The sequence below is a fragment of the Tenebrio molitor genome, chromosome 3, assembly GCF_963966145.1.
Source record: "Tenebrio molitor chromosome 3, icTenMoli1.1, whole genome shotgun sequence".
In the NCBI taxonomy this organism is placed as follows: domain Eukaryota; kingdom Metazoa; phylum Arthropoda; class Insecta; order Coleoptera; family Tenebrionidae; genus Tenebrio; species Tenebrio molitor.
This window is the reverse complement of record NC_091048.1, coordinates 29,768,646-29,795,829: the sequence shown is the minus strand read 5'-3', so window position 1 is coordinate 29,795,829 and position 27,184 is coordinate 29,768,646. Positions and strand designations below refer to the sequence as shown.

Sequence of the window (27,184 nt, the reverse complement as noted above, 5' to 3'; positions counted from 1 at the left end):
ACGATAAATCACAACCCCATCATGAATAAATCCTTGCTAGAATGTTTCCTGCAGTCGGCGATCTGTTCTGACACCAAACGATCAATCGACGGGGGCTTCCTGATCTGTGATAGGTGACATCGAGATTTTTACCACAAACACTACTTCATATTTCCAACCTCTTTTATTATTTATTGCCATTGTACAAGGCGCATACATGGCATCGTGTGTGCCGGCCGGTGATGGCAATAAATCAGTCTTTGTTAAGGAGCGGTAACGGTTAAAACGTTATGACGAGGTGTTTAAATTTTTCATAAATCATTTCCACAACGAGATTAGACCGCCGTCGCGCCGTTGTTTTCACCGCAGAGGTGACAATCTCTTTGTCGCATCTTCGCTACTATAAATCAACATCGACTTGTGCGTACCGGATGATGTCAGACTCGGTACTTTCCCCGTCGGTGTCTTTTTCCAAATTCGTCATCTGGACCAGATCTCATTTCTCAAATGATGGCATTGTTTCCGCTGTTGTTATTACATTTACGTTCCAAATCGTGTACAGTTATGCAGGTGTTAATGGTCCGCGAATTTTTACAGATGCGATCACCTAGACCGGCTCGGAAGCCGTAACCTACTTGGTGCGCGATCCTAACTGGATCGTCGCCGAAAAAACATCCTGGTTGCGATCCGGTTAGAAAACAACCACAAAACGACCAGGGTGGTTTTCGGTCGATCGAGCAAAGTTGAAACGCGGTTACGAAATACCTGGATGCTACCTTCGCGTAAAACGAGCTCTCCGCGTTATTTATAAGCCCTCCACTTAAGATCAAGGCTGGTAGTAGCGCTCATACGCATTAAGATAGTTGTCCACTTTATTGAAATCTGAAATGCGAATCGCACGCGCGTTCTAACCGTTTGATTTTTTTTTTGCAGGAAACATTCCACAGAGCACAGGAAACGCAAGTTGAGCACAAGTTTCCGGTAAGTGATTAGCTCCGCTAATTAATTAATTGGTCGATCTTATCTGGACGAAAGTTGAGGCAGGGCAAAATTTCTGCCACAACGAATCGTCCGACCCATTTCGGGTGCGTTGCCCCGCTAAACCGTTCGACCGTGGTTGTAATCGTCTAGGTTTTTTCTCCCTGTGCGTCTCGACCATTAAAATTATCATAAAAGCGAATCCCTGGCACGGTTCCGTTGACGTCAGTCGCATCTGTATCAATAAAAACGACTTTCCGAAAGTTTTCCCTCGACTCGGTCGACCTAGACCACCGGATCGTCTATAAAAATCCGGTCGCGCCACAGGTAGGAAAAAAACGAACACCTCTGAGCAACTCGTTAGAGACGACGAGCGTGCGTTATGCCATCAACCCTTATTTGATCGGAACGAGGTTGGACGGGGTGAAGGCTGCAGCCAAGGCCGACCCAGACCGGATAATTGTCTCGGTCGGCATTCCAGAGGCGTGCGGGAATTTCGTCCTGTCATCGCCCAGATATGTGACGGGGCGAAGGTTGAATCCTCTTTCAACATCTCCGCTTATAATCATGACATCAACGGGGCTGAAAGAGCGGCACCCTTGCGGCGCACCATCGGGCGACACCAAGTCTTGCCTATCTGGAGCCGTGGGTGTGCGAATCGTCATCGCTCCTCTGCCATTTCCTCGGATTGCATCACCGTTCCAGATGTTTGCGATCTCGCTCGATTCAATTGACCTTAACTTTTCGATGGTGGATCATCTCGAAGTGTTGTGCAGTCACGCAATTCGCAACAACAACAACAACGGCGGTTTTGACGCGGCCAAGTGCAGCTTTTCTGTCAATTAACAAACGAAGGCTGTGTCTGTTCAACATCGTCTTGGCTATTGTAAATATTTATAACGCTTCGGATTCAGACAACGAGATTTTGCATTCGTTTTGTTAAGCGTTTCGAATAGGTCCCGTTACCCTTCGGATTTTTTGTCTTTCGATTTTGAATGGTCTCCTCACCTTTCGCGGAGCATTTTGCATCCACGTCTTACGCAACTCAGTAGCTTCATTGTTGAAAACGACGGATCCCTCGGAGATATTCAGGCCGCCGGTCGACAACTTTTTCGCTTTTGCCATTAGCATCGGCTTTTGGCGTCCCCCGTCGTTATTGACCAAAAAAATGTCAAGCTTAATTGGTTAAATTGTCTCGCCGCGAAAGAACACATGTACCAGACACGCTAAATAGCGGCCTGTTATGATTTATCGAGGAGAGGCATATAAATTACCGATCCAATAAATAATCGTCCTTTATGAATTGAGACAACCTCCACGCAGAACCGGCGATTCGAAACGAGAGTGTTGCCGCAATGTCGCCAGGCTGTCTGCCGGTCTTCGGTCGACGTCTGACACAGAAAAAATCGCATCCGAGGTGGGTTTTTCGGTCCAGGTGGGTGTCCCAGGTCTTGTCTGTCGACTCCGACCGGTACCTCCCCCGTGGAGTCGATCAGAGGAGCGGGTTCTCTTCGAGGGCAGATGGTAATTGCCAATCGACGGACGCGAATTGCACACGCGACCAGACTCGCTCGAAATTTTTACCGACATTGGACTGTCGGAAGAGCGGCGGCGAAAAAATCCTGCCTTCGACCGGCCTCACATAATTTTAATTACGTTTGCTTTGGTAATTTATTCGCGATTATGGTAATCGGCGAGCGTTCCCACAACGAAGTGGTTCATTGTCTGTCGGAGGCGGCCCACACTCGCTCTTCCATCGCGAAAACCGATCGAACAGGTGTATACGACGCCGGACAAAAAATATAAATTAACTTTCGTAATAAGTGGCTTGCAGGTGCGCATTATCAACAGACCAGCGTAATTACAATAACATTGATATTTACGAGAGCGGTTGGTCACATTCTCAAAAATTCACACTTTGTGGAACGAGATAAATGCTAGAAAGGCAGATAAATGGTGGATTTGTTTGGAAAACATGCCACGCTACGTGGAGGCCGAGCGACAAACAATGGGGTTAATAATTTCCACCTGACCACTAATTCACTCCCACTTCTTGCGAGCTTCGCAAACACATAAAACTTCAAACGAGACGGCCTTCTCGTTTTTCGCATTCCAGCTCGATCGGACGTTTTTCCTGACGACTCCGGTTTTGACGAGTATTTCTGAATGAACCGTACTCGCGTCTCTTATCGTTGTTTTCGTTACATTTTTCTTATCGTTTGACGCAACCTTTTGACAATCTTACGTAACGTAATGCGCAACACGCTCCCATAGCAAAAGGGGGGAAAATCTCTGCGTCTTCCAGTCGTCGTGTCGCAATTCTTGGCTTTTTGATATTTGTTGTTCGCCGATCACCGTTAAAAGTATCTGTGTCATGACCAGAACACAAAAGCCCCAAGGCCGCCATTGTCGAACCGATACACGCCGGGACCAAATCGCAAATGTGACTCCGAAATTCGAAAAAATATGGTTTTATTAATTTTGTTTTTACTTCGTTTAAATTCTGGCGAGCATTATTAACATTTCAAATTAAAAACAAATCCTGAGGTTGCATTTACTTAAATTTTTAACGAGTTTTCAAAAATTAAACCATCAGTGATCAATCAACAGCTCTATTTTGAAAGAAAGGAAACTGTAAAAAAAATGTTTTGTTCTTTTTAGACTTCTTCACGTCACTAAAACTAAAACTAAAACAATTTTTCTGTCTTATTTTAAATAGTGGTTACAAACTAAAATGGAAAATAGAAAGTTTGAAATTTTTTCCTTCACTAATTAATTGCAAATAAATAAAAAGTTTTTTCCATGATCATTTGATTTTTGTGGTTTTTGCTCACTGAAAATAGTTAGCAAATATGGCAATTGAATCACTAATGAGGAAATATTATTGTTTGTTGTCGATGTCCAAACATAACACAGGGTTTTGGGTAAATCGCCAAAACCGTTGTATATTCAATAAAAAGCACAACTTGGTGTAACAATTTAATTAAATATAACAACAACTAACTATGTACAAATTGATGAAAAAACGATGGATGAATGAATGAATGTGTCTCTGAACAAGTACAAAAAGGGAATGTATTGAAAAAATGTCTTAAACTAAAACTAGTGGTCGGTTTGTACATAACAGGGTGGGGGAGGATCAGCCCTGAGGCGCGAAGTCCAGGTAGGACGTAACAATTATTTTCTCACTAGTGAGCAAAGTGAATGTTTTGAGAGTTTGTGAATAGAGGGCGCCAAATATGTTGTATTGAAATTTTTTTAAATCTGTTTTTAAAATACTTTCTGAATACATATTAGTAACTAAAGCTTGTCTTATTTTTGACTTATTTAAATTTGTAACCTCTTATTTAGATTTCAATTGACGAAAAAACGTGAAATTGCTTGGGGTAAACTTCTGGAAAAATTCATGCTAAGTGCATTATGTGTTGGTATCACTGATAAAACTAAAATCAGTAAACCAATCACAAACACGCAAAGCCTAACAATATAACCTCTTTTATTTAGAATTTTGTTGATCCACGTTTTGTTGTGAAAAACTGTTTTCGTGAGTTCCCTGTTGGGCTAAATTTGTAGAAGTTATGAAAAATAGTGATGCAGATAGATAATGATAGACATGTACAGTTTACGTTAATATAACCTCATTTTTTACTCTTGTGATGTTTTTGTCATTTTGATTTATTTACATTAAAAAATAGTGATTTGCGGCATAATAAGGGGTAGGCAGCAGGTGAAATCGATGATTTAATTACACTCATTGCAATTAACTCAAAAAATGACAAAAAAAGGCTGCCCGAAATTCCGCGACTCTATTTTATGATCGTGGAAAAAATCAGATTCAACACGCATGAGCAAACGTGCATTTAATCATTCGTACTGTTGGGGTCCTCGCCTTCGGCTCAGACGCCCAACTTCCGTATTCGTGATTAAATGCACTACTTTGCTCACTTGTATTGAAAATAGCTATTCTTATCTCTAGCAGGAAATAAAATCGACGACAAATAATTCCGTCCCCGTTTGAGAATCCACTGTCGTCAAGTTTTCCAAAAGAAAAAATTCAGACTCGTTGGCCAGTTATGTGCGATTACATCCCCAAAAGGAAGGGTGAGAGTGTGTCGTCGCACTTGATTTTGTAGGGCCTCCCTTAAGCCGCCCCACTTGGCGGGCTTCGCCAGTCCTCGACCTTTGCTCGTTGACACATCTGGCCAAAAAATTTGTGCAAATGTTGTGTTTTCGCACACTTGGCTGGGAAAAAAAGCGTACCAACCTTGGAAGCAGCTTGTCGAATACAATACCGAGAAGAGACCGCGCTCTTTTTCGACCTGCTCGAGGAGTTTTTGTTTGGAAAGCACCAACCAGCAGCACCACCCGCTTCGACAGGTTTCGGAGCTGCAGTTGGTTATGTCACGGTTTTGGTCAACGTATTCTGACGTCAATCGATCGCCCATATTGTCGTCGCGCTGTTTTTTTTTCCACCGCATCGTGTTCGCACACATCGAAATAGACCGTCGATGATTTCTCCAATCATAACAAACAAAAATTCACGTAATTATTTATTTTTCTGATGGGATAACACCAGGCTCGATGAAAATTCCCGCAGTTAGGAAAAAACACAGCCAGATTCGACGGTTTCTCCGCTTTAATCACCATTTTCACTGATATTTTATTAATGAGGTTTCTTTCAACGGCTCGCGCTGACACTTTCCATCGTCTTTAGTTCGTTCCGTCTTTTTTGCGAGACGTAACAATCTCATTTGAACAATATAAAATGTGAGTACCACGAATAGCGTTCCCTTCGATTTCGAGAAAAATCTGGCACTGTCGCCGTGAAATTTTCCAATTCAATTGCCAAGTGTGTTATCTCATAATTTCATTTGTTTGGTTTTGACAAAGCGCTCGATAAATCCATTTTGTAATTTTCAATTACGGCCGATAACAAACAACCACTCCTATTCTGGTCTGAAAATCGCCATTGGCAATTAGTACGGTAGTTGAACCAAATTATTGATTGATATTGAAGAAAAACACCAACAAAAACCCACCAATTTTGCTCCTGATAACATTCTCGTACCCACTCTGTAGAAAAACGTTGATAATCAAAGCCAGCCTAGCATTCAGTTATCTAGAGAAGACGGTACAGCCGAGACGTGTACGCAGATTCGCTTAATTTAGAACGGAATGTGCCATTAAACCTAACTATACTTAGGGCGTATCAAATTTAGAACAATACCTATTCTCGTTGAGTAATTTAATTAATTTATATTACGTCAACGGTGTAATCAATGGGAAAGCGACCGTAATGACGTTCCATCGCAGCAACGCGAATTAAAATCGCATCATTGTCTTGCAGAACAACACAGCCGGGGTAGTACCAGTACGACGTCCGAAAAGACTCTGCCTGAGGCGTAACGACATCGGTGACAGCTTCGGTTTCACGTTACGTCACTTCATCGTGTACCCACCGGACGCGATAGCTGTAAGTACTACCACCTAATTAGTGTCAAATGTCAAAATTCCAAGTACCGTTTTCGTACAGGAGCACGATGAGAGATACGAAGCTGTGGGGGCCCTGTCCGCCCCTATGGAAACCATCTTCGTGAAGAACGTCACCGAGGGGAGTCCGGCCCATCTCGCAGGGTTACAGTGCGGAGATCGATTGGTGAAGGTCAACGACGTGCTCGTGACGAAGAAGACCTACGCGGAAGTTGTGCAATTGATCAAGAACACCCCCGAGCGACTCCAACTACTCGCGGTACCCAAAGAGGATGACATCCTACAAAGGGTACGTATCTGGCCGAGGGGATCCGTGACAATCGAATTATCTCTTGATTACATTCGGGACATTTTACTGTAAATTTACTCAGAATTTTCCTGGAAACGAGTTAATGATTCTGATCACACAAAACAAAGATTTGGGGAAGTCAAAGAGCAACTTGGGTCATTGCGGTACTTGATTTACGGAAAGGCGGACGTAATAAGCTGTAAAATGAAGAAGTTCGAAAGTTGAGCTGGAAGTTTTGCATAATCAATTTGAGTCTTTTGTTGTGTGCACAGTGCAGTGGTAATAAATGCAAGGTACTTTTTTTTTTGTTAAGTTTCTGTGGTTACGTTGTTTTTATTATCTTCTGAAAAAGTACTACCTACATGGTGAAGGTGATAGTTACGTAAGCAATTGAAAGAGAATTTAATTGTACTATGTATGATTCAATTCCGGCTAAATATTCGAAGAATAGACCGACAAAGCTTGTTATTATTATTTATGTCATATTTTTATGGTAACGAGTTTTATAAAAATATAATTTACTTATCTAATCCGCTTTACACAATTTGCAATCCCATGTTTGTTTATGAAAAATAATGATTACGATTTTTTGTCGCGCTTAAATCTAAATAAACATTCTTAATATGGAGTCATTTCGTTGCCTGGTGACGTCACAAACAGGATAAGCGTAGAGTTTTCTAATGGCACGGTGCATTTTTACCTAGTACCGAGATCGCGAGTGCATTTAATAGTCATAATGAGCCATTTCACTTCATAAAAACATCAAGTCAGTCTCTTGAAGCTCTGACACGAAACACGTTGCAAAACTGGTGGTACTTAAGTTCGAGAGCTAGTAAGTTAATCATTTCTTGAAGACCGTCTCGTCAAAACTTCAAACGACTAGTTTTTCCTCGTTTTTCATTGATTTCGTCGTTGCAGTACTTCGCTGAGACGGCATACAACCCCGCCAGCAACCAGCAGCAGGCGAGACTGACCGACCGCCAAGCAGCGCAACATTTCCTCACGCAGACGTTCGCCCAACGCCCGCGCGAATTCCAGGTCGACGCCGTCTCCTGGAGGTCCTTACAGCACTCCTACGGCTACGATTACAGACAGCCGTTGTACGAACGGTCGCAGAGGAGCGCCGAAAATCTCGACGTGAACGACAGACTCAACTACCCTCCCGATGACCCCCTCAGGCGGCAGAGGCCTCGGGCGCAACCCCAAGCGCCGCCCTACAGAAAGATGGGACGCAGGTCGAGCGACGGTGGTGCGTTGTCTGTCTCAAAGTACTACTACGACCCGGTGCTAGATTACGAAGGTATGAAAACCATCAACAAGGCGAGCTATCTGCAGTCGGACCCCCAGAATCCGGAGATGCCAGGTTTGAGGTACCCCAACACGGTCGGGTGTCGGCTGAGTTTGGACGCCGGACGAAGAGAGTCATCCTCGTCGCTGACCTCGTCGCTCGCCGCCGACAGCAAAGACAGTTTGACGTCGTTCGACTCGATGTCGACGCTGACCGGACACGAAACCGACGACTCGGCGATCATGTCCAGGTTCAGGAAGAACTTCCAACAGAAAGAAGAATTTTTCAAGAAAACACCAGAAGCCAATGTGATAGCCAGAGAGTTTTACAGCAGGCCTAAGAAACTGGAGAAGGCCATGTGGCCGCCGACTGAACCAACTAGGCAAGAATCGCCCTCCAAAACCAAGCCTACGCATCAGAACTTCCAGAGGGTGAAACACGACATCGAGAACGAAAGAGATCTCTACTTGCAGTCCGTCAGCGGCGGGGTGGTTGCCAGTCTGCCCCAACAGAAAGGTGCGAAGTCGCCGCCCAATGACAAATCGTCGATCTCCAACACGGACAGGATCAAGGAGGCCTCCACCGCCCCCGCCAGTCTGGACAACGTGGAGCAACTGAACGGAAGTTTCACCGCAGAGAGCGGCGACATCTCGGACGACAAAAGGTAACCGCCACCGAGGCACCACCTTCCAAATTACAGTTTTTTCGCTTCCAGATTGTACCACGCGAACTTGCAAATGGTGCACAAGCGGGCCCGCCAGTTCGAGAGCGGCAAACCCCTCCCGGAAGACGATCCCTCGGTGAGCGACCGCACCAGCTTGTTCAAGAGCGAACTGGCGCGAATCACCGTCAAACAAGTAGTTCCTAACGTCACCGAGAGGGCTCAGGAGTACGAGATCCGTTCCGTCGAGCCGAAACGGGAGACCCCGACCACCTCCACTCCGAAAAAAATACAAAGAGACGCCAGGTCTTTGGAAAGCAATGGTAAGTTGGTTCAATGTTGTCGATCTGGTTGTACTGATTTTGGTGAAGAGAGCACCAGCAGCAGTAGCAGCATCAGTATGAGCGAAGTGATCGCCAAACGACTTTCCGGAAATGTAATGATTTCCACTGGAAGTAAATATATTCACTGTCCACCGCCTTCAGAATATGGCAAGCCCACAGGTTAGAAATAGGTGTTGGCGCGACTTTATTAATGATAGCCGGAGCGGGGGCGTGACAATTAAATTCATTGACTCCGGAGAAGTGGGATGCACCATCGCGGAACGTGTGATCGCCGACGAAAAAAAAACACCATCTCTATATTGCGCAATTAATCTCCGGCACGGCCATCGATTATGCATTTTTGCCAACCAAGTAATTGCCTTATGAGTTGGTTCAAATTTAGATGTCACGCCCGACGTAACAACTAATCAGTGCCTGCCTCCGCTAACAGCCCTATCGTTTCGAATTTGTAAAACTTTCGAATCGAAAAACGACACTTTCGATGCCTGTTTTGCAGATTATGACTTACTAATCGTTAACACGTCTGTTGTAGTTGTTTGTTTTTATCAAAGCAATAAAACTCTGGCTCCTATGTAATTTTATTTGTGTTGTTTTCGTTTGTTTTTTTCATAACAGATCCGCGTTACAAAAGATAGTGATTGGTGGGCATGATGTCATGCTTTATGGCATCTCCAATAAATTCGGCCTGGCTGTTTTGAAAGTGGCCGACAAAGTTGCCCAACTTTATGATGGCGCTAACTCGGCGTTTCGTTGGAAAACAATATTTATTGATCGCGTACAATTTTTTTTTCACGTAATTATCTCTTTACATAACTTTTTCTTTGTCTACTCTCTGTTACGTCTTAGATTCATTCATCTTTTTTTTTTACGTTTTCTCGGTAACACAAGATTTAAATTAACATCTCGCGGGAGCAAAGTTCGTTGTAGTAAGATGGAATTGTTTGGGAATTGTTGCAGAATCGTCAGAGAACCAGGCGAACAGAATACGCGCCCGTTCTAACTCGGCGGAATCGTGGGTAGTTGTTGCGGTGCCCGAGACCAAACCGGAAAGCAATAAGAGGATCAGCAGACAGGATGCGATCGTCGACGATGGTAACAAAACGAAAGGTTAGGCTTCCTCACGTTCACTAAACCCGAAAGTGATCAAAGCGTGGAAGAACAAGTCAACAATCGACTTGACGTTTCTTTTGTTGACGTTGTTTTTCCAACAGTTATTCGATGAATTGTTGAAACACTTGTGCTTCGTCCTCAGACCACCAGGTGGACGATCCGGGCCAGATCCCGTACGCCGACCTGCCTCCTCTTATCCCCGAACCCGTCGAGCACATGCATTTCACCCCGTCCGTTTCCATCACCCCAGCTCCCACAGTTCTAGTTCCTCAAACGTCGAAGGCCGTCCGGCCCAACCAGCTAGATTTGGAAGGGCCCGTCAGGCCCGCTAGACACCTCAAACCGCCGTCTTCGACTGTTGACACGCCGATGCGTCGTCCCGTTTCACCAGGTAGCGATCACTGCCCGTGGCTGCTAACCTAAACTAACCGAAAAAGTCGGAGGTTAAGAGCGACGCCTCCTCCCTCTTTTTGATGTCGGTGTTTTTGACCAATCTTCATGGTTCACTTAACTTTACTAACGCCTTGGTGTCAGAGCATCTCTCTCATTCACAAATTTTTTTGTTGTTGTTTGTGTCCAGTATCGGTCCCGTTTTAATGCTCTTTGGTTTTGCAGTCATCGGGGAGGATAACAAACCAGTTGTTGTTAAGAGAAGGACTAAAAGTACTAACCTAGGTGAGTATCCGTCTGCTCAAATAACAACTAATTTTTGTGTGTTTTTGTGTCGCTTTTGTTTTGTTTCGTTTTTTTTTCTTCGTCACTTTTTAACCGTCGTTATTGGATGATCGATTCGATGTTCGCAGCCGACGATGAGCGTACCACTCGACGCGAATCCTACCTGAAGGCGACGGAAGGGGGCAGGATGCACTTCGATAGCGAGATGAGCGACGGCGACGTTTCGCCCCAGGTCCTTCGAAGGTGAGTTTTTTCCCCCACGGACTGGTCCTCCCACATCCCCCATTTCCGATACACACGTACACTAGCCTCCTGCTTGCGGTCCGAGTCTTCGATGTCGCTGTATAATTGTTAATCTACTTCTGGCGTTTAGCGCGCACAGACGTTGGCGACCGCCTTTGTTTCCTGGGGACATTCAGCAACTTCGTAAGCTGTTTGAGGACGCTGCTTCCTCCCTTGGGTGAGCCGGAGTTTTACCTGCCTGCCGCCATTAACACCACTAACCCAAAAAGTAGAAATTGTCTAACGGCTTTGGTGATGCTTTCGAGCCTGCAGTATCGACATCTGGGGTGGAATTAATTTCACGCTTCCCTTCGATGGTTACGCGCCAAAGGCGCCGCAACTGGTGTTTTACTCGACGATGGTGGTACCAGGTGATGGGGGAGGTTTCGGTTGGAGTTGGCGGTTGAAAGATTTTTTCCAGCGTCGGAACCGCGATTTCTGATGCGAGCGGATAACGGAAACGATAATTCTTCGTGTAATAGCTCCGGCATTGTAATTAATTATCTTCTTAATTGGGTAATGAAAAACCAGTTGTTTCACGATAATGGATCGCATCGCAGAAATGCGCGCAACTCGGTTCTGCGGGCACCTACAACTTCCAGAAGACCAGTCGGTTTTTTCCGCACTCTTTCTGCTTCTGCTTCTCTTTTTGTTTCGTCTGTCGACTCCGTTCCGCTTTTGGGGTGAGACCCGTTGCATCTTTCGAGTTCATCGCCTGTCGAGGCGAGGCGACGTGTCCGTATTTCATTAGCGCCGAACGTGCTCGAACTTTCTACGTCGTCCATATAAATAAACCTTTTGCCTGACGAAAGAAAAATCGCAACCGAAGCCCCTCTTCACGTTGTGCAACAGTCGAGATGCTCCACTGGGCAAAAAAGCCGCGCGGAGAAATCGGAAACGGAAAGGGGAAAGTGATCACACAATGCTTTTTTTTGGGCAATCACCAACACCACACGAAAAAGCATCGCACCGATTACTAACGCCGAAATTTTGTGGATCGAACCGTGACTAATTCGTAACGTTTGTAGCGGAAGCGTGAGCGGCAACAGCAGCAGCAGCGCCTCTTTGGACCGCGAAAAGGCCAACGCCAGCCCTCTGGACAAAGACAAGCACGCCGCGACCAAAGAGGGACCTCTCCACTGCAAGATCACCGAGTTCGAGGGCAAAGTACGTCTCTCTCGTCCGCTCGATTGTCTTGTACTGATGATTCTGACGATGTTGCAGCGCTACGGAGACCGATCCTGGAAGCAGATCTGGGCCGCCCTCAAGGGTCCCAAACTCTTCCTCCACAAAGATAAACATCACCAGGTGAGCGCATTATGACATGTGACGTCGTGCTCAGCTGAGCGAATCCCTTCGGCACACAAGGCGTCGTCCACTTTTGCTTTCTATACCTAAACACGATAATTTCGAAGTCTACTTAGCCAACCCATTAAGACTATCGCGACTTTCACTTGTTTTTACCAGACATGCGCCCGATCTCGATATTAATTGCGATCGAAACGCACAAGTTAGAGAAACTCATCCGTGCCAATTACAATAATGTGATAAGTTCAGAGCAGAACGCTGTTCTATTGTTCGGGAGGCTGAATCTGTTCGAACAGGCGAACAGATGGGAGATTAAGACGTCCCGCTTTCGAGTTATCGAGGTTACTTGGTTATAGACGATCTCTTGTTTCTCAAGCGGCAGGAAATTTCGGGTGATTTCGACGCTAGATCCCGACACCGGCCCGATTGGTATGTCGCTGGCGATTTCGTAAATTCTTCGTCCAGATAAGGCGAGGCGACGTGCGCCCGTCGATATGGCAACTTCCGCCCGTATGGGAGTTTACGAAACGTGAAAAACGGCCCCGGAACACATGCGCCGCCGCCTCCATTACGAAACTTTTACTTGGCGCGTGTCGGTCTCGGCGGTTCAGTTGCGTTGGAAGCGTCGAAGCTTCTTAATGAGCGTTCTCTTCGACCACCTACTCGACGCGTTCATCAACAGTCGCTCGGAGATCTCGTCCGACCTGTTATAATTTCGCTATCAGCGGTGGTTATATTTAGCACCATCCCCGAGCGGCGGCCGACCGGTGCGTCCTCCACTTCAGTTCTCGTGCGTCTCGCGGGATGACCGCCCGATCATGAACGCCCTCACCGACCACCACCGGAACAAGTCCGGGACGGTGTCCTGCATCCCTCTCCAGCTGAACCTGCACTTCTCCGCTCACGGATTCTTCCCGAGGAGGTTGCGGCGATGGGGCTCGACGGGATCCTGGGTAATTAGCAGTTTCTATGCCAGATGCTCGGCTAATTCGTCATGTACGACGCATTGTTCTTTATTTTCGGTGTGAACTGTTGCGGCGGCCGAAAACGAGCCGCGGTGACGTCAAGTCGATTCAATTAATTTGAAGGCGATTGTTCCATGATGGGACACGGCTTTTTTACGGGTTTGCGGCGTAAGTCGGTTGCGAAAAACGCATTGCTAAATCTTGGTGTCTTCAAGGTCTTCATGGTATGGAATGTACGCCGGGGAAAAAGAACGATTAAACCAATTTCATGTGACTGCTGCTGTATTGCAGATTAACTCGAAGTGCACTTGACTCGCCAATATCGGTGTCCCACATGCGATCTGATTCAGAAGCAGATTCGTGCCCAATAAAGATCAATCGCTCAGACGAGTCGCGGTGCAAGTACGAACGAGATAAGCCGCGATTTAAATATTTTATCGATGACACGGTACCCCCAAAATTCGCCGGTTCGATCGTTCCAAATGATAACAATTTGTTCCGTTGGCAGAGTCCGATGGGCACGTCAGACGCCGTCGAACACTCTCTGGCCAGCGGCGTCGACATGAGAGCCAGCGAGGTGCGAATAGCCGAAGACTACACCAAAAGAAAACACGTTTTGAAGGTCTCATCTCTCAATCCTTGCCGATCGGAATTCCTCCTTCAGGCCGAAAACACAGAAGAGTTTGCCGATTGGTACCACGCTTTGCAAGAACAAATGGCAACCAGCACGGAGGCCGAGGCGAAATTTGTAAGTACCTTGCCCCCTCCTTTTTCGCTAAAATCGTACGTCGCAGTCGATTAGATAATTGCAAACTTATCAGAAGTTGTATTTCTCGGTGGCATGGGCACCAAAAAAAGAAATTCGATTAGTCTTCTATGTTGGGTGAGTGAATTTCTTAAATTCGATGGTACCTTTATGTCACTAAACCTACAAACCTCTGATCTTCATCGGTGCGCTCCGATAACGTTTTCAAGTATTTTTTGGCAACTGCATTGTTACGACCAAATTCTAAAGTCACACTTTTATCAGCATTATCTGCGGTACGATAAAACCAACTTGTCTAATGACGGCTGACTTAAAATTTTCACTTGGAGTTGGCTTTGAACGAGTTTTTATTTTTTCTGTTACTGTAGAGTCTTCACTCTTCAGACACACGCAAGAACGAACAACAAATGTCAGTCAGTCAGTAGGTACAATTGAAACATAACCTATAAATTTTGCGCGGCATCAGCATAACATGGAACGCCAAATTAAGAGAAAAAACATTTATTGAAATTGAAATGTCAAACTTGTCAGTGTCTAAGGTGCAACGGAAAACAAAGAATGATCCATAGCCAACCCTAAGTGAAAATTTTAATAGTCACCTGTCACGAAAAAATTTATTTTTAGGACCAATCGACCGGCACCAAGCAACAAGCCGTGCCCCAAACGGTCGCCGCCTCCACCTCGATTCTGGTCCAAGGCAACAGTCGCCTTTCCCCCCAACCCACCAAATCCAAATCCTCCACCTCCCGCAATCGCTCCCCCACGGGCCAATCCCCCGTGAGTAAAACTCGCAAAGCCTCCCAAGTAGGCGACCCCAACACCAGTCCCAAAGTGAAGACGTGGCGCGGCCGCGTAGCCAAACAGTTCCGCAAGATGCACGGAGCGAGTTCCCCCAGCTCCCCCACGGCCCCCGAAGGTTCGACTTTCGGTGTTCCCCTCGATCAGTGTCTGGCCTCCAGCACCAACCCCTACGTTCCGAAATTCGTAGAGGTCTGCACCGACATCGTCGACGCTCGGGGTTTGCAAACGCTGGGGATCTATCGAGTCCCCGGGAACAACGCGTCGATAACGGCGTTGACGGAGGAGATCAACAAGAACTACGACGGGGTGTCGATCGACGACTCCCGTTGGAACGACCTCCACGTCGTCAGCAGCTTGCTGAAGGCGTACTTCAGGAAGATTCCGGACTCTTTGGTGACCAGCGCGCTGTATCCGAGTTTCATCAAAGCCGACAAGATCGAGAATCCCGAGGCGAGACTGAAGGAGTTGAAGAGGCTGGTCAAGAGTTTGCCTCCTCACAATTACCACACGCTCAAGCACATCGTGCTTCATCTGAGCAACGTCGTCGACAATTCGGATGTCAACAAGATGGAAGCGAAGAATCTGGCGATCGTGTTCGGACCAAATCTGGTGAGGCCCGCTGATGACAACATGGAGACCATGGTGAACAACATGACACACCAGTGCAAGATCGTCGAGACCCTCTTGACTGCGGTGAGTGAAAAATAAAAAACTATCCTGGGGGTGGTGTGAACGTGCACGGTTGCAGGCCGATTGGTTTTTTGCCGAGGACGATTCGGAAAGCCTGCCTGTTCCCGCCGTCTTATCCGATGCACACGAAGAGTCTGAGCCAGCCAACAATCAAGCTTTGTTATTGGATAATATTAGCAAATATGAAGGTGAGTGGATCGACCGTCCCTTTTCCTCGTCCTGATTGCGGGTTGTGCGGTTGCAGCTTTAAAGGATAAGGAGAAGAATGGTGCATTGTTTTCGTCGATAATTTCGGCGGCGCAGCGCAAGGTCAAAAGAAAAACTACCAAAGGTACAGGTTCCTTAAACGAGAGCAAAGAAGAAGTGACGTCTCCGAACGGATCCGGAGGCTACGCTTCTAGGACGTTCTCGCACGGTGATCTCAATGAAGTGAGTACAACAGCTGCCGCCGGTGGTGCCGTCATTTGACGAATCTCTTCCTCAGAGTACAACTACTGATGGTAAGACTAGCGTCATACCGACAACTGTGACGGACATGGAAAAAATGACCAAACAGCCCGAGAAAGTGCCTTGGTTCAATTACTCGACGGACAAAGAAGACTTCCACCGACGAGTCGAAAACTTCAAACAAGAAACGGAAGCGATGTTGCAGATGCCGCGAAACCTGGAGATTTCGGTCAACAACATCGGTAATAGCTCCGTCGAATTGATAAATTCCGTTGCTGATTTGTCGTTTCAGTGTCCAAATCGCCGAGTCTCAGTTCTTCAGCCAGCAGCGTCAACCAGACCCCGCGACTGTCGACGAAAACACACAGTGCTTCCAATGTATTCGCGAGAACGATGAACGTCGACAATAGACATAGTTTAGACAATTCTTATTCAGTGCAATACGACAAGAACAGTGGCGGTGAGTTCGGTGGCAGTTTGCGCGACACGAACAGAAACGAGAGTGTTCGCATCCCCCAGACGGACAGGGAGGGACGATACGTGATCAGGAGGGGCAGCTCGGTCGAGAACGTCAACTCGACGGGTCCGGTGGACCTGAACGCCAACGGTGCCATGAAGAAAGTCAAGTACGAGAACGAGGTAAGTTGTGCTGTGTTCGAAATTTGAAGAGTGTGACCGAGTCACGGATGTCTTCCAGGGGGACGGCGGCCAAAGGATCGGCTCTCTGGATTCCCTCAACAAAGTGGCCTCCACGGACGACGGTGAGTCTCTTAAAAAACGTCCGACACGAATCGATGGTGTAGATTGTGAACGACTTTTTTTGGGTGTGTTAGGGTGTAGTGCACCTCTGCCTCCTGTTAGAGGGTGGCGGCCGGTCAGGCCACCAGCTAGCGCACCGCCACAGCGTCCCCCACGTACGCGACACTTGTACAACAGACTGTGAGGTAGAAAGCCGTGCTCCAACAAAAAAATTACGCTTCACGCACCCTTTTTTTAGCTTAGCGTAACACGTGACTGATGCACAGACGCCTCGATTAATTCTACTCCATTTTGACTTGTTTTTTTCCACCAATAACAATTTTAATCGCTTTTAATGTATTAAAACGAGCAGAAGAGACAGTTTCATTTGTCACGATTATTTTAATTCCTGTCCCTTTTGCATTTTCGAATTGCGGTTCTGATTCGACGAGGACTGACGTTGCACTGCATTTCTTTCGTCTTCTAGATACCGACTTGGTGACGGCGTTGACGACCATCTACGACAAGAAACTGATGGAAAAAAAGAACTCCTGCGAGAACCTCCTGTCCGGCGCGGACTTCCCCTACGCCGACGAATCACCGGAGAAGACCCACCGGACCGTCGCGCATTCCCTCTCCGACAAAGAGAACGTGCCAAATCTGAGCGATCAATACCGAAATCCTAGCTTGCACAAGAACCAATACACCAACAAATCAAACTTTCTCCACTGGGACGACTCCAAACTGAAAGAATCTAAGAAGGACACGGAAAAGGACGAAGACTCGACGATGACTCCCGACGTACCTGACAAAGAAAAGCACATATCGCCGAACAAGCACGCCACCAACAAAAACAAGACCGCCGCCCCCAGTTCGAAGCTGAAACGTTCGGAATCGTTGAACAAACCCGAACGAACCGTCTCGCCCCTCAACAACAAACTGAAACGGTCGGAAAGTCTGAACAAGACCGGGGACAAACTGAAACGTTCGGACAGTCTGACCAAGACGGAGAAAACCGAGAGCAATTTAAACAAGAGACGGGAACTGGCGACGTCCATAAGGCGGTCCAAAGACGTGATCAAGCTGAAGAGGAAAAACGGAATGCCCGACAGGTCCATCAAACGACGTCACACCGTCGGCGGCACCAAAGATCCTGACAAAGTGACCTGGCTGGACAACAAATTCCAAGAAGAGGTGACCTCGAACAAAGAAAACAAAGAGAAAAACTTGAGGACGAGCTCGCCGGATTTGAGTTCGACGAGGCGCGAGAGGTTATGTTTCGAAATAAACTTGATAGGACCGGAAAACATGGTGGTGGCCTTGAAGCAACATCTGATGGGGGCTCGGCCTCAGAGCTTTCCCGACACCGCAGTCTTCAAAGTACCGCTAGAATCTCACGTTTAAGTCGTCGCGTGCCTTAACCAAGGGATTAGACTGAACAAAAGATGTGCAATACACATGTGCATTGATAATCATTATTTATTTAGGGTAAATTGAAACATAGAATGGAAGTTGCTTTCGTTACGTGTGAAAGTAGGCTATAAGATGGTTTCTTTTTTGGCAAAATACGGAAATTTCTGATGTGACGGCGGCGAGTTTTTATTTTTACAGCATTTATCTGTTGTTAAATTTAGGTTTTGCTTCTTTAAATGTATGTGATTCGAAAAATATAATGAATTAATTCAATTCCAAGGTGAAGCAATTAAATTTGTGATAAAACTGTAGTGATTTAGGCTTGTACATAATTGTGTTGTTTTATTCTTTTCATGTGGAGTTTATTTCTTATCGCTTTCATTACCACATTTTTGATTCTTTTTTAATTTTTTTTTCCAATTATTTCCAACAGTATTATTGAATACTGTGCCAAAATAATATATTAGCTAATCTTTCTTGTAAATATTGTTTATTTGCTTGTGAATTGGTGTATAAAGGTCATTTTATAGGCTGATGATCATATTCTTGCCTGTTATTGTTTTTTATAGTTTTAAGTACAAAATGTATGTGTTGTTGTATCTTGTGAAAATTGTAAATATATTTTCAATTTATCCAGTTTACGAGACTTTTCATTTTGCACCGTCCTTAAAAAAACCGAAAAAGAAAGTTTTTCCTGGTCGAACCGAGACCGTAAAATGAACGAGTCAACCCTTTTCAGTCCGGGTTCCCCTCGTTTTTTAAATCACCCTGATAAGAAGCGATAACGGCTCCAATTACAATCTAATAAAACCGATCATTTCCATTAATCAATCTCGAAAAGTCAGAACGACGAATCGTGCCGCAACTCGTCGATAAGCCCTCGAACGGTGTCCTTATCGCTGAAATTGTTAGTCGGTACATCCTGTAACACATTAGGCCTTATCTTTCAGTTGTACTGAAAAATCGATCGCCGAGAAACGTGCACGGGATTGTTGTCGACTTGAAAGGGACAACCCGTAATATTTAGACCAAGTACAGTCCCTTGAAATAATCGATTTTCAACCTACGTACGCCTTCGCAGAGACGACAGAGCGCCGGCGCTCAGCGTCATCTCCAACAGACGACTTAATACCACAATCGGCGAATTTTAGAGGGCTAGGTGACGGCGTCCCCGTTATAGCCCGTTCGAATCCCGTCAGAAATTTCTGCTTGTTTTGTGATCAAGAGATCAACGGGAGCGATGCTGTGAACGGCCTCCCTCTGCACACCAGGTGAGTGGAATTTTTCGTGTTTTGCGACGTTTCGATCGTACCATCAGGGATATGTCAGCACCCACCTGTTTCCAATTTATAGCGATCCGCTGAAATGTTTGTTTTCGAAGAGAATTCACATTTTTTAACGCTAAAACAGCGAATTTGCGCGAATTAGAACACACCATGTGGCCCACCGGACTCTTTATCCGAGATAAATACGTTACATAATGTTGTCAAATCTACACATTTTTCCTTCTTGTTTCACCACTTAATGCAACTACTACCTCGCTGACCCAAAGAATATCTTTAAAATTATCTGTTCTAGAAAAAACAACTCCGCCACTGTTGGTTTATTATAGGCGCGCAAAAAAAATTCCGTAATTGAGACAACACGAGAACAAACGAGCGTGAAGACGTATCCTCTAGAATCAGAATTTTGCCGTAATGAAATAAAGGATTGATTGCATCGAGTGATAGATGATCTCGTTATTCTGCTGAAAAGTTCAAAGGTCGCAGATACAGCGGATGAAAGCTCCGTAATTGACGAATTACTCTTTTCTCTGGCGTCACATTTTTACAGGAAATTTCGTGTTCACGCTCGTCGTGAAAGTATTTCTGTACCCTTCGATAGCTCAGTTGGTAGAGCGGTGGACTGTAGAGGCACCGAAGTAGTCATCCATAGGTCGCTGGTTCAAATCCGGCTCGAAGGATAACTTTTTTATAAATTCACAACGATCTGGACCAAATTTCGTGATGTCAAAACTCTCAGAGAGAGTGAACGACAACCTTCGATAGCTCAGTTGGTAGAGCGGTGGACTGTAGAGGAATCGAATGTTGACATCCATAGGTCGCTGGTTCAAATCCGGCTCGAAGGACGAATTTTTTGCCTCTTAGTTTATTTTGCCCAAAAAAAAAATCCGGCTCGAAGGATCACCAATAAAAAAAAAATCCGTAAAAAACTCGAACATTATCGCATCTTTCGTTTCATAAAAATGCGTAATAATAATCAGGCAGCAACGCGATAAAAAGATATTTCGGTCCACATATTTTGATAATGTATATTTGATGGCATTTACTTAAGCGACCTCCATTTCAATTACATTTTCCAAACAACAAAATTCTGAATGGGTGTCACACGATGTGACACGATATAATTCAGTTATTGTTACTTTTTATTGCATAAACGTTACGTGCTGATAATTTCAAGATCATAATCAATAACGACAAAGCACCCGACTTGAAGCTAAACCATCCCACAAAGTAGCAAATCTCGTTCGGATTCATCTCGACGTTTCCTTAAACGAAATTATTAATTAGAAGAGATTTTTATCATTAAATGCCGGCTCTCGAAGAACCATTAATTGCTCTTCGTCTAATTGGAGAGAAATTTTGACTCGAAATAGAACACTTTAAAAAGTAAATTATGAGCTGAAACATCGATCGCCGAAGGAGAAACATCAAAGCGAGCAGATGTCGACAACTGGCATTTAATGGTAACGACTTTTCGATCGTCGACAAAAAGCAATCCTTCGAGCCGGATTTGAACCAGCGACCTATGGATGTCAACATTTTTGATTCCTCTACAGTCCACCGCTCTACCAACTGAGCTATCGAAGGTTATTAAATTCGACATTTGAACGAAATAATGATAACGATTACCAATAACAACGTGTGCTCGATGAAAATTCGTTGTTTTGGCAAAGTTTTGGGCTGCGATACCGCGATACAGAGTTCGCTTCTAATTACCACGCTCCCATCAACTCCTAGTAGTTAGTAATCTAATAACGTTTTCTCATTAAAGGCCATGCCGTGGCCGGGCGTACCATTACGGATCGCTCTTCTCCTCCTGGTTGCCACCGTCGGCCCGCCGGGAGTTCGTTCTGAGGGGAACGTCGGTAAGTACCGAGCAGAACGGTGTCACGTTCAAGACTCGCCATCCATCATGCACACCACCGTGGTGAATATTAAACGTGACACCGACCGGATTTACATATGACTTTAGCCACTCGATTCGAATGCTGCATTTTTATGTCGTCGGAAAATTACAGCTCTTATGAAATATTCACGTCAAATACCACCGGTGTCGATTGGAAAACTGTCGCGTTCCGAATTTAATCACGGCGTCTAGGTTTTAATTGAAACATCCCTATCCGTGTCGTAAATCTCCTCCCTTCGGACCAATCAAAAGAGTTGTAAAAAATGTATCGGTGTCGGATTATTATTCCGACATTTGTTCCACTGTTGGCTTTTTATGTGGCAATCGATATATTGATTGTTCCACCTGCTGACGTAGGTGGCATCTAACAAAGAAAAACAGAGGGATGGATAAATTTGTGCTCACGCAACGCGACTCGGCTGGCTTTTTAATTGTTACAACAGCTTGAGAGCTTTGACGCGACGAAGCTCAAGAAGATCGCCTGCGAAATTCAAATTACCCACGCCGCCTCGATTTGACAAAGTGCCGGAGAGAAGAGGGCTGTTTATCTTTTGAATTTTTTATTATCCTGCCAGTGCAACAAATCCCTGATTCCCGGTTCAGTCGCCCACGCATCAACGCTATGACGTCAGTTTTCAGCCGTTTTCAGCGTAGGTACATTGATCAATGAATCTCAACCCCATTCATGATTCTCGCCGAATTTAAATGGCCGGTCCCTCGAGGCGCACCAGATTGAAAAAGTGACACATTAGTTATTAGCCGGCAGGATTACAAAGTCACACCTTCGAAAAAGTGAGTTATCGAGTTTTTTCCGCCGGAGTTTGTCAAATCCTCGGTCCTTCGACTGCAATTAAGCGTTATTAAATACAGTCGCCGAATAATCTCCTTTCAATTTTCAGGCTGTTTGTTCAGCGAGAGACTCTGCTTGGAAGACGAATGGTGCTTCGACGGTAAGCTTTAGGGAGGAAAATCTTCGCAAACAATCATCTCGCGAATTACAATTTCAGATTACGCCTTCGGCCGTTGTTTGCCACCGGCTGCGGACGTCGACGAGGACGACTTATTCAGGTTTTATTATACATAGAACACACCCTCGATTTTTATTGTTACGGCGACGTTCGAATTTCAGATACAATCTCGAAAGGGAAGTCCTCCACCAGATAAGTCGCGAATTGCGTCGCCTCTTCGCCTTGGGGTACCGCTGGAGTCATGGTTACACTCAGTGTCGCTTGCAGGCCATGCTCTACGCCACCAAGCACGAGTAAGTCTCGATTAACGGATGTCGACAATCCTGATCCTTGTCCCTTAGCATATCCTTCGAGAACAACGCCTGCTCGCACTTGGTCGATCAAGATCTAGAAGGCGCTCTGAAAGCTCTCGAAGGACAAGACCCGCTCGATCCCAGGGAAATGGCGATTGTCAAGTACACCCCGAGTATCGAAAATCCTCATGCCGATTTTGCCGACGAAGTGTATTATCCCCCTATTGATAACACCCCTCAACAGACTCTCCGCGAGAAGATTTTGGCACCTGACGCCATCGATCGTAAGTTGCACCTCCCCTGAACCACCCTCGAGTGACCTTTTGCTCAGTTTTCGACATGGAAGACCCTTACGCACAATATGAAGTAAACAAGCGAACCTGGATACCACAGATGCACCGACGCTCCCCCCCTTTAGGATATTTCAGCGACAGCTACAACACCCCCAGCGATTTCAGGTCGGGACGCGAGTCCAGAGACGACCTTGAGTTTCTCCCGCCAGAGGAGGACGACCTGACCATCGACGACCTCCGCGAGATGTACCCCTTGATCAGATACTTGAACCGGATGAAGCTCAGTCCGGACCAGATCCAAGACACTCTGACTCCGGCAGAATACGATAAGCTGGCCCGATTATTGGCGCAGATCGAAGCGAGCGCCGACGACGCAGAAGAGGAACAACAAGAAGAGCACGACCCTTTCGAGAGATTCACTCTGACGTACAATACTCCGGATAGCTTCCGCGCCGGGTGGGAATCGAGAGATACTCTAGGATACGCCGACGACTTCCCGGAGTCGCGGATCTATTTCGACGAAAACGACGAACCGAACGAGGAGTACGGGAGCGGTTACAACACGGTCCCGGGGGGCCCTTTCAGGGAATTAAAAAACAAGTTCGATCACGACGACAATAATTTTCAAAGCAGGGAGATTTTTAGGGAGCTGCAGAACAAACACAACAACGGACCTGGGGTTTACACGGAAGGCGGGGTGGTGTACGCCCCTCGATCCGACGACGATCGCGACGTCAGGGAGGATCTCGACAAGCTCCTGAACAAGTACAATCTGGGGTTTAAGAGACCCGAGCGTCTGGACGTCAAGAAGCCGGGGCCGCCGTTCGACGCACAAATCATCGGCGACAAGAGAGGTAAATTTCTTGCCTCTTTGCGAAAAACAGTCATCAGCTCGCGTTTCAGCCGTGCCCGGCCGCCATCAAAATTTTCACCCCACGCAGGAGCCACCCGAAGATGCTGACACCACCTCCCAGGAACCTTACGTCGTGGACACGGATTACGTGAATGTCGAATTTAAAAACAAGTAAGTGGGAAGGTTTTGTCCGGTACGACGTAATCTCCATTGTCCCTTCCAGCGTGTACACCTGGGCTGAAGGCAATCTGCTGATCAATAACATCTCTAATCTTTTGAAACTGGAACCGTCGGCTTTCAGTCATGCTCGGTAAGTTGAAAACTAGCACCGACCAAACTGGTGAGTCTTCTCTTTTTGCAGAACGGACCACAACGAAGTTACTTTCAAAGTGGAGCCGAACCATAAAGGCTGGAATTCGACACAAGTTGCCCAACAAATCGGTTAGTCTTTTGCTTTTTTTGCCATAGATTAGATCTAATCCGGGTCGATTCCAGGGATGATCAGGGACGAGTTGAGAGACGCCACTGGCATCGTAATTACGTCTGTTGGGATTGGAGACAAGGTGAGTGGTTACGACGAGTCGCCGCGATTTAGCTGTTTTCTGTTCGCAGACCAAGTTGAGGAAAATAATATCCCCAATTTACGACAACGAATTTTACATCGTGATCTTCATGGTATGCGGAGTCTTGGGAGCGATGATAGTGGCGGCATCTTTACTGATTCTGATCAGGAGACACCTCAAGTCGAAGGAAAAATTACAGGGATTATCCCGTCCAGACACCGAGGCCAGCAAAGATTATCAAGATTTGTGCAGAGCTCGAATGGCGGTGAAAGGTCAGCCGGTGGGCGACACGGTCCACGGCAGGATAACATCTTTGTCGCGTGAGTCAGAACAGAGCCCTTCGAGCCGTTCGAGCACCTCCTCTTGGAGCGAAGAACCCGCTCTGCACAACATGGACATCTCCACCGGTCACATGGTCTTGAGCTACATGGAAGACCACTTAAAGAACAAGGACCGCCTCGAGCAAGAATGGGTGGCTCTGTGCGCTTACGTGGCGGAACCTTGCGACATCAGCATAGCCTCCAAGAAGGAAAATCTGGAGAAGAACAGATACGCCGACATCGTTCCTTACGATCACTCTCGTGTTGTGCTCAACGAGTTGTCCAACGCCGCCAGTTCCGACTACATCAACGCCTCCAGCATCACCGACCACGACCCCAGAAACCCAGCCTACATCGCCACCCAAGGCCCGCTCCCCCACACCGCTCCCGACTTCTGGCAGCTGATCTGGGAGCAAGGCGCCGTCGTCATCGTCATGCTGACTCGCCTAACCGAAGGCGGCGCCGCCATGTGCCACCGCTACTGGCCCGAGGAAGGCTCCGAGCTGTACCACATCTACGAGGTCCACTTGGTCAGCGAGCACATCTGGTGCGACGACTACCTGGTCCGATCCTTCTACTTGAAGAACGTGAGAACCGGCGAGACCCGCACCGTCACTCAGTTCCACTTCTTGTCCTGGCCGGAATCCGGAGTTCCGGCGTCGACCAAGGCGCTCCTGGAGTTCCGGAGGAAGGTGAACAAGTCGTACAGGGGCCGGTCGTGCCCCATCGTGGTGCACTGCAGCGATGGCGCCGGCAGGACGGGCACCTACTGTCTCATCGACATGGTGCTGAGCAGGATGGCCAAGGGCGCCAAGGAGATCGATATCGCCGCGACTCTGGAACACCTGCGCGATCAGAGACCCAGGATGGTGGCCACCAAGCAACAGTTCGAATTCGTCCTGACCGCCGTAGCCGAAGAAGTCCACGCCATCTTGAAAGCTTTGCCACCGCAACCTTCTCCCGCTCAGGCTGACAAAGACAAACAATAAACCGATCCGTTTCTCTCGAGCAACTCCCGACAACCAGCCCTGTTAGGGGTTACTCGTTATCTCCGTTTCGGACCTGACGACCTCTTCATCTTCGCATACACGTACCTTGCTGCTGTTTTCACCTCTCTGATTACATATCCATCGGTTTCGCAGATCCTCCGGTTTATTTTTCTCACACGTCAAATTACATTTTAGAAGTCGATGTTGCAGAATATGTTACAACTAACCTATATAATTATCTGTAAAGATATATATTTTGTGTATAAATGTATCAACGTGATAGCTGCAATTCTATTTTTCTCGATCGATTCAGTTAATCCTGTCAGATATGTCGGTCAATTGCTGAGATGCGTTTCCAATCACGAGCCTACAATCAGCGACACCTTTCTCTTTCATCAAGGAAATGGAGGATGACGAGTATTAATGTTTTTGGTCACCAGCCTCCCAAAAATGTTGATACTGAATTGCTTTTTTCTTGTTCAGTTCGTCCCCTTGATTAAACTCGACGCTTACCATAATATAATTCAGACTGAATTTAATGAGAAATGTAAACTTTATTTATTTTTTATGGAGTTTTATTAAAATGATAAAGAGACGACCGAGGCGAGGAAAGTTCCCCCTTCAAATTTTATCATTACGGGAACGCTCTTGGTCTCGGCTATTTAACTATATTACGAGAGATGACAAAAATTTAACGATTAGACTTAAGAGAATTAAGAAAAAGGTATAATTACAAATGTTCTATGCTATAATGTCAACTAACTATATTTTGTCAGGATAATGTTATGTATTGAAATCATTAATGTACTGAATTTATCTGAATTAGAATAGTGTAATGTAAACTAATTGTATGTATACAGCATACTAGTTGTTATTTTGTCTTTTAATCCTGTCCCCAGTTTCCTGTACATATACCTGACTACGGATGTTTATTAAATCCTGGGAACTCATGGCTGATTTATTGTTTTCATTTACATTATCACGGAGCCCGGTTCATACTTATTAAATTCTTTATTCGAGCGCCAGGTCAGAGAATCTCGCAAATCCCGTATAATCGTCCGTAACGCCAAGTGCCCCTTTTTAATAATAATTTCATTAAATTGAGAGACATCAAATTTTAATAAAACCGACATGACGGCCCCCTTTATCGTTTAGACGCAATAAATTTGATCCCGGCCAGTGGCGTACTCGATGTTTTAGATTCTTTAAAAATTCCAGATTGAGATTGCACGATGAAATTATGAACAGTCAAGAGGAAAAAAGGTACGCTCGCTCCGAAACGAGTGCTTCCCGATCGACTCGAATGTAAAAATTGCAAAAAACACTGGCCCTTTGAGGCATTCAAAAAAAAAAAATCTGTCTTGATAATAATAAAATTTAGTTCATAAAATACAACTTCCCTGGGTTTTCCTCCATTAAAACATTACGGAAAGATTTATAATCGTTGAAAATTGTTCCTACAAAATTCACAAATTATTGCAAAAATTGAAAT

The 27,184-nt window shown here is 45.9% G+C and overlaps 2 protein-coding genes and 3 non-coding genes across 17 annotated transcripts in view; 4 read left to right on the top strand and 1 right to left on the bottom strand.

Moving 5' to 3' along the window:
* The window catches only part of RhoGAP19D (Rho GTPase activating protein at 19D), a 46,120-nt gene extending 27,257 nt beyond the window's left edge, over positions 1 to 18,863 (top strand). For 5 of the 13 annotated variants that reach the window (XM_069040890.1, XM_069040889.1, XM_069040892.1 and 2 more), the window contains 21 exons: positions 913 to 960; positions 6,305 to 6,430; positions 6,491 to 6,736; positions 7,655 to 8,688; positions 8,740 to 9,008; positions 9,057 to 9,188; positions 9,987 to 10,136; positions 10,282 to 10,530; positions 10,755 to 10,814; positions 10,943 to 11,057; positions 11,188 to 11,274; positions 12,125 to 12,263; positions 12,321 to 12,404; positions 13,878 to 14,117; positions 14,760 to 15,629; positions 15,685 to 15,814; positions 15,871 to 16,055; positions 16,111 to 16,315; positions 16,366 to 16,712; positions 16,771 to 16,834; positions 17,299 to 18,863. In XM_069040890.1, coding sequence (XP_068896991.1) covers positions 913 to 960; positions 6,305 to 6,430; positions 6,491 to 6,736; positions 7,655 to 8,688; positions 8,740 to 9,008; positions 9,057 to 9,188; positions 9,987 to 10,136; positions 10,282 to 10,530; positions 10,755 to 10,814; positions 10,943 to 11,057; positions 11,188 to 11,274; positions 12,125 to 12,263; positions 12,321 to 12,404; positions 13,878 to 14,117; positions 14,760 to 15,629; positions 15,685 to 15,814; positions 15,871 to 16,055; positions 16,111 to 16,315; positions 16,366 to 16,712; positions 16,771 to 16,834; positions 17,299 to 18,215 — 5,697 coding nt within the window. In that variant the 3' untranslated portion in view covers positions 18,216 to 18,863. Of the gene's footprint in view, positions 1 to 912; positions 961 to 6,304; positions 6,431 to 6,490; positions 6,737 to 7,654; positions 8,689 to 8,739; positions 9,009 to 9,056; positions 9,189 to 9,986; positions 10,137 to 10,281; positions 10,531 to 10,754; positions 10,815 to 10,942; positions 11,058 to 11,187; positions 11,275 to 12,124; positions 12,264 to 12,320; positions 12,405 to 13,877; positions 14,118 to 14,759; positions 15,630 to 15,684; positions 15,815 to 15,870; positions 16,056 to 16,110; positions 16,316 to 16,365; positions 16,713 to 16,770; positions 16,835 to 16,906; positions 17,018 to 17,298 lie in introns of all 13 variants that reach the window. The other 8 variants (XM_069040896.1, XM_069040893.1, XM_069040903.1 and 5 more) reach the window with 7 other exon arrangements.
* A 312-nt stretch (positions 18,864 to 19,175) lies between these two features.
* On the top strand, positions 19,176 to 26,649 carry IA-2 (tyrosine phosphatase IA-2). The gene is made up of 12 exons (XM_069040906.1): positions 19,176 to 19,495; positions 21,279 to 21,372; positions 22,313 to 22,363; positions 22,421 to 22,481; positions 22,543 to 22,674; positions 22,723 to 22,958; positions 23,006 to 23,821; positions 23,871 to 23,991; positions 24,044 to 24,130; positions 24,182 to 24,261; positions 24,316 to 24,383; positions 24,433 to 26,649. The coding sequence occupies exons 2-12, from the start codon at positions 21,282 to 21,284 to the stop codon at positions 25,690 to 25,692; spliced, it is 3,003 nt and encodes a 1,000-aa protein (XP_068897007.1). The 5' UTR covers positions 19,176 to 19,495; positions 21,279 to 21,281; the 3' UTR covers positions 25,693 to 26,649.
* On the top strand, positions 20,099 to 20,187 carry TRNAY-GUA (transfer RNA tyrosine (anticodon GUA)). The gene is given in 2 exon segments: positions 20,099 to 20,135; positions 20,152 to 20,187. It is a non-coding gene; the product is annotated as a tRNA-Tyr (tRNA).
* On the top strand, positions 20,263 to 20,352 carry TRNAY-GUA (transfer RNA tyrosine (anticodon GUA)). Its single transcript is given in 2 exon segments — positions 20,263 to 20,299; positions 20,317 to 20,352. It is a non-coding gene; the product is annotated as a tRNA-Tyr (tRNA).
* Positions 21,003 to 21,094, bottom strand: TRNAY-GUA (transfer RNA tyrosine (anticodon GUA)). Its single transcript is given in 2 exon segments — positions 21,003 to 21,038; positions 21,058 to 21,094. It is a non-coding gene; the product is annotated as a tRNA-Tyr (tRNA).
* Positions 26,650 to 27,184: the final 535 nt, after the last annotated feature.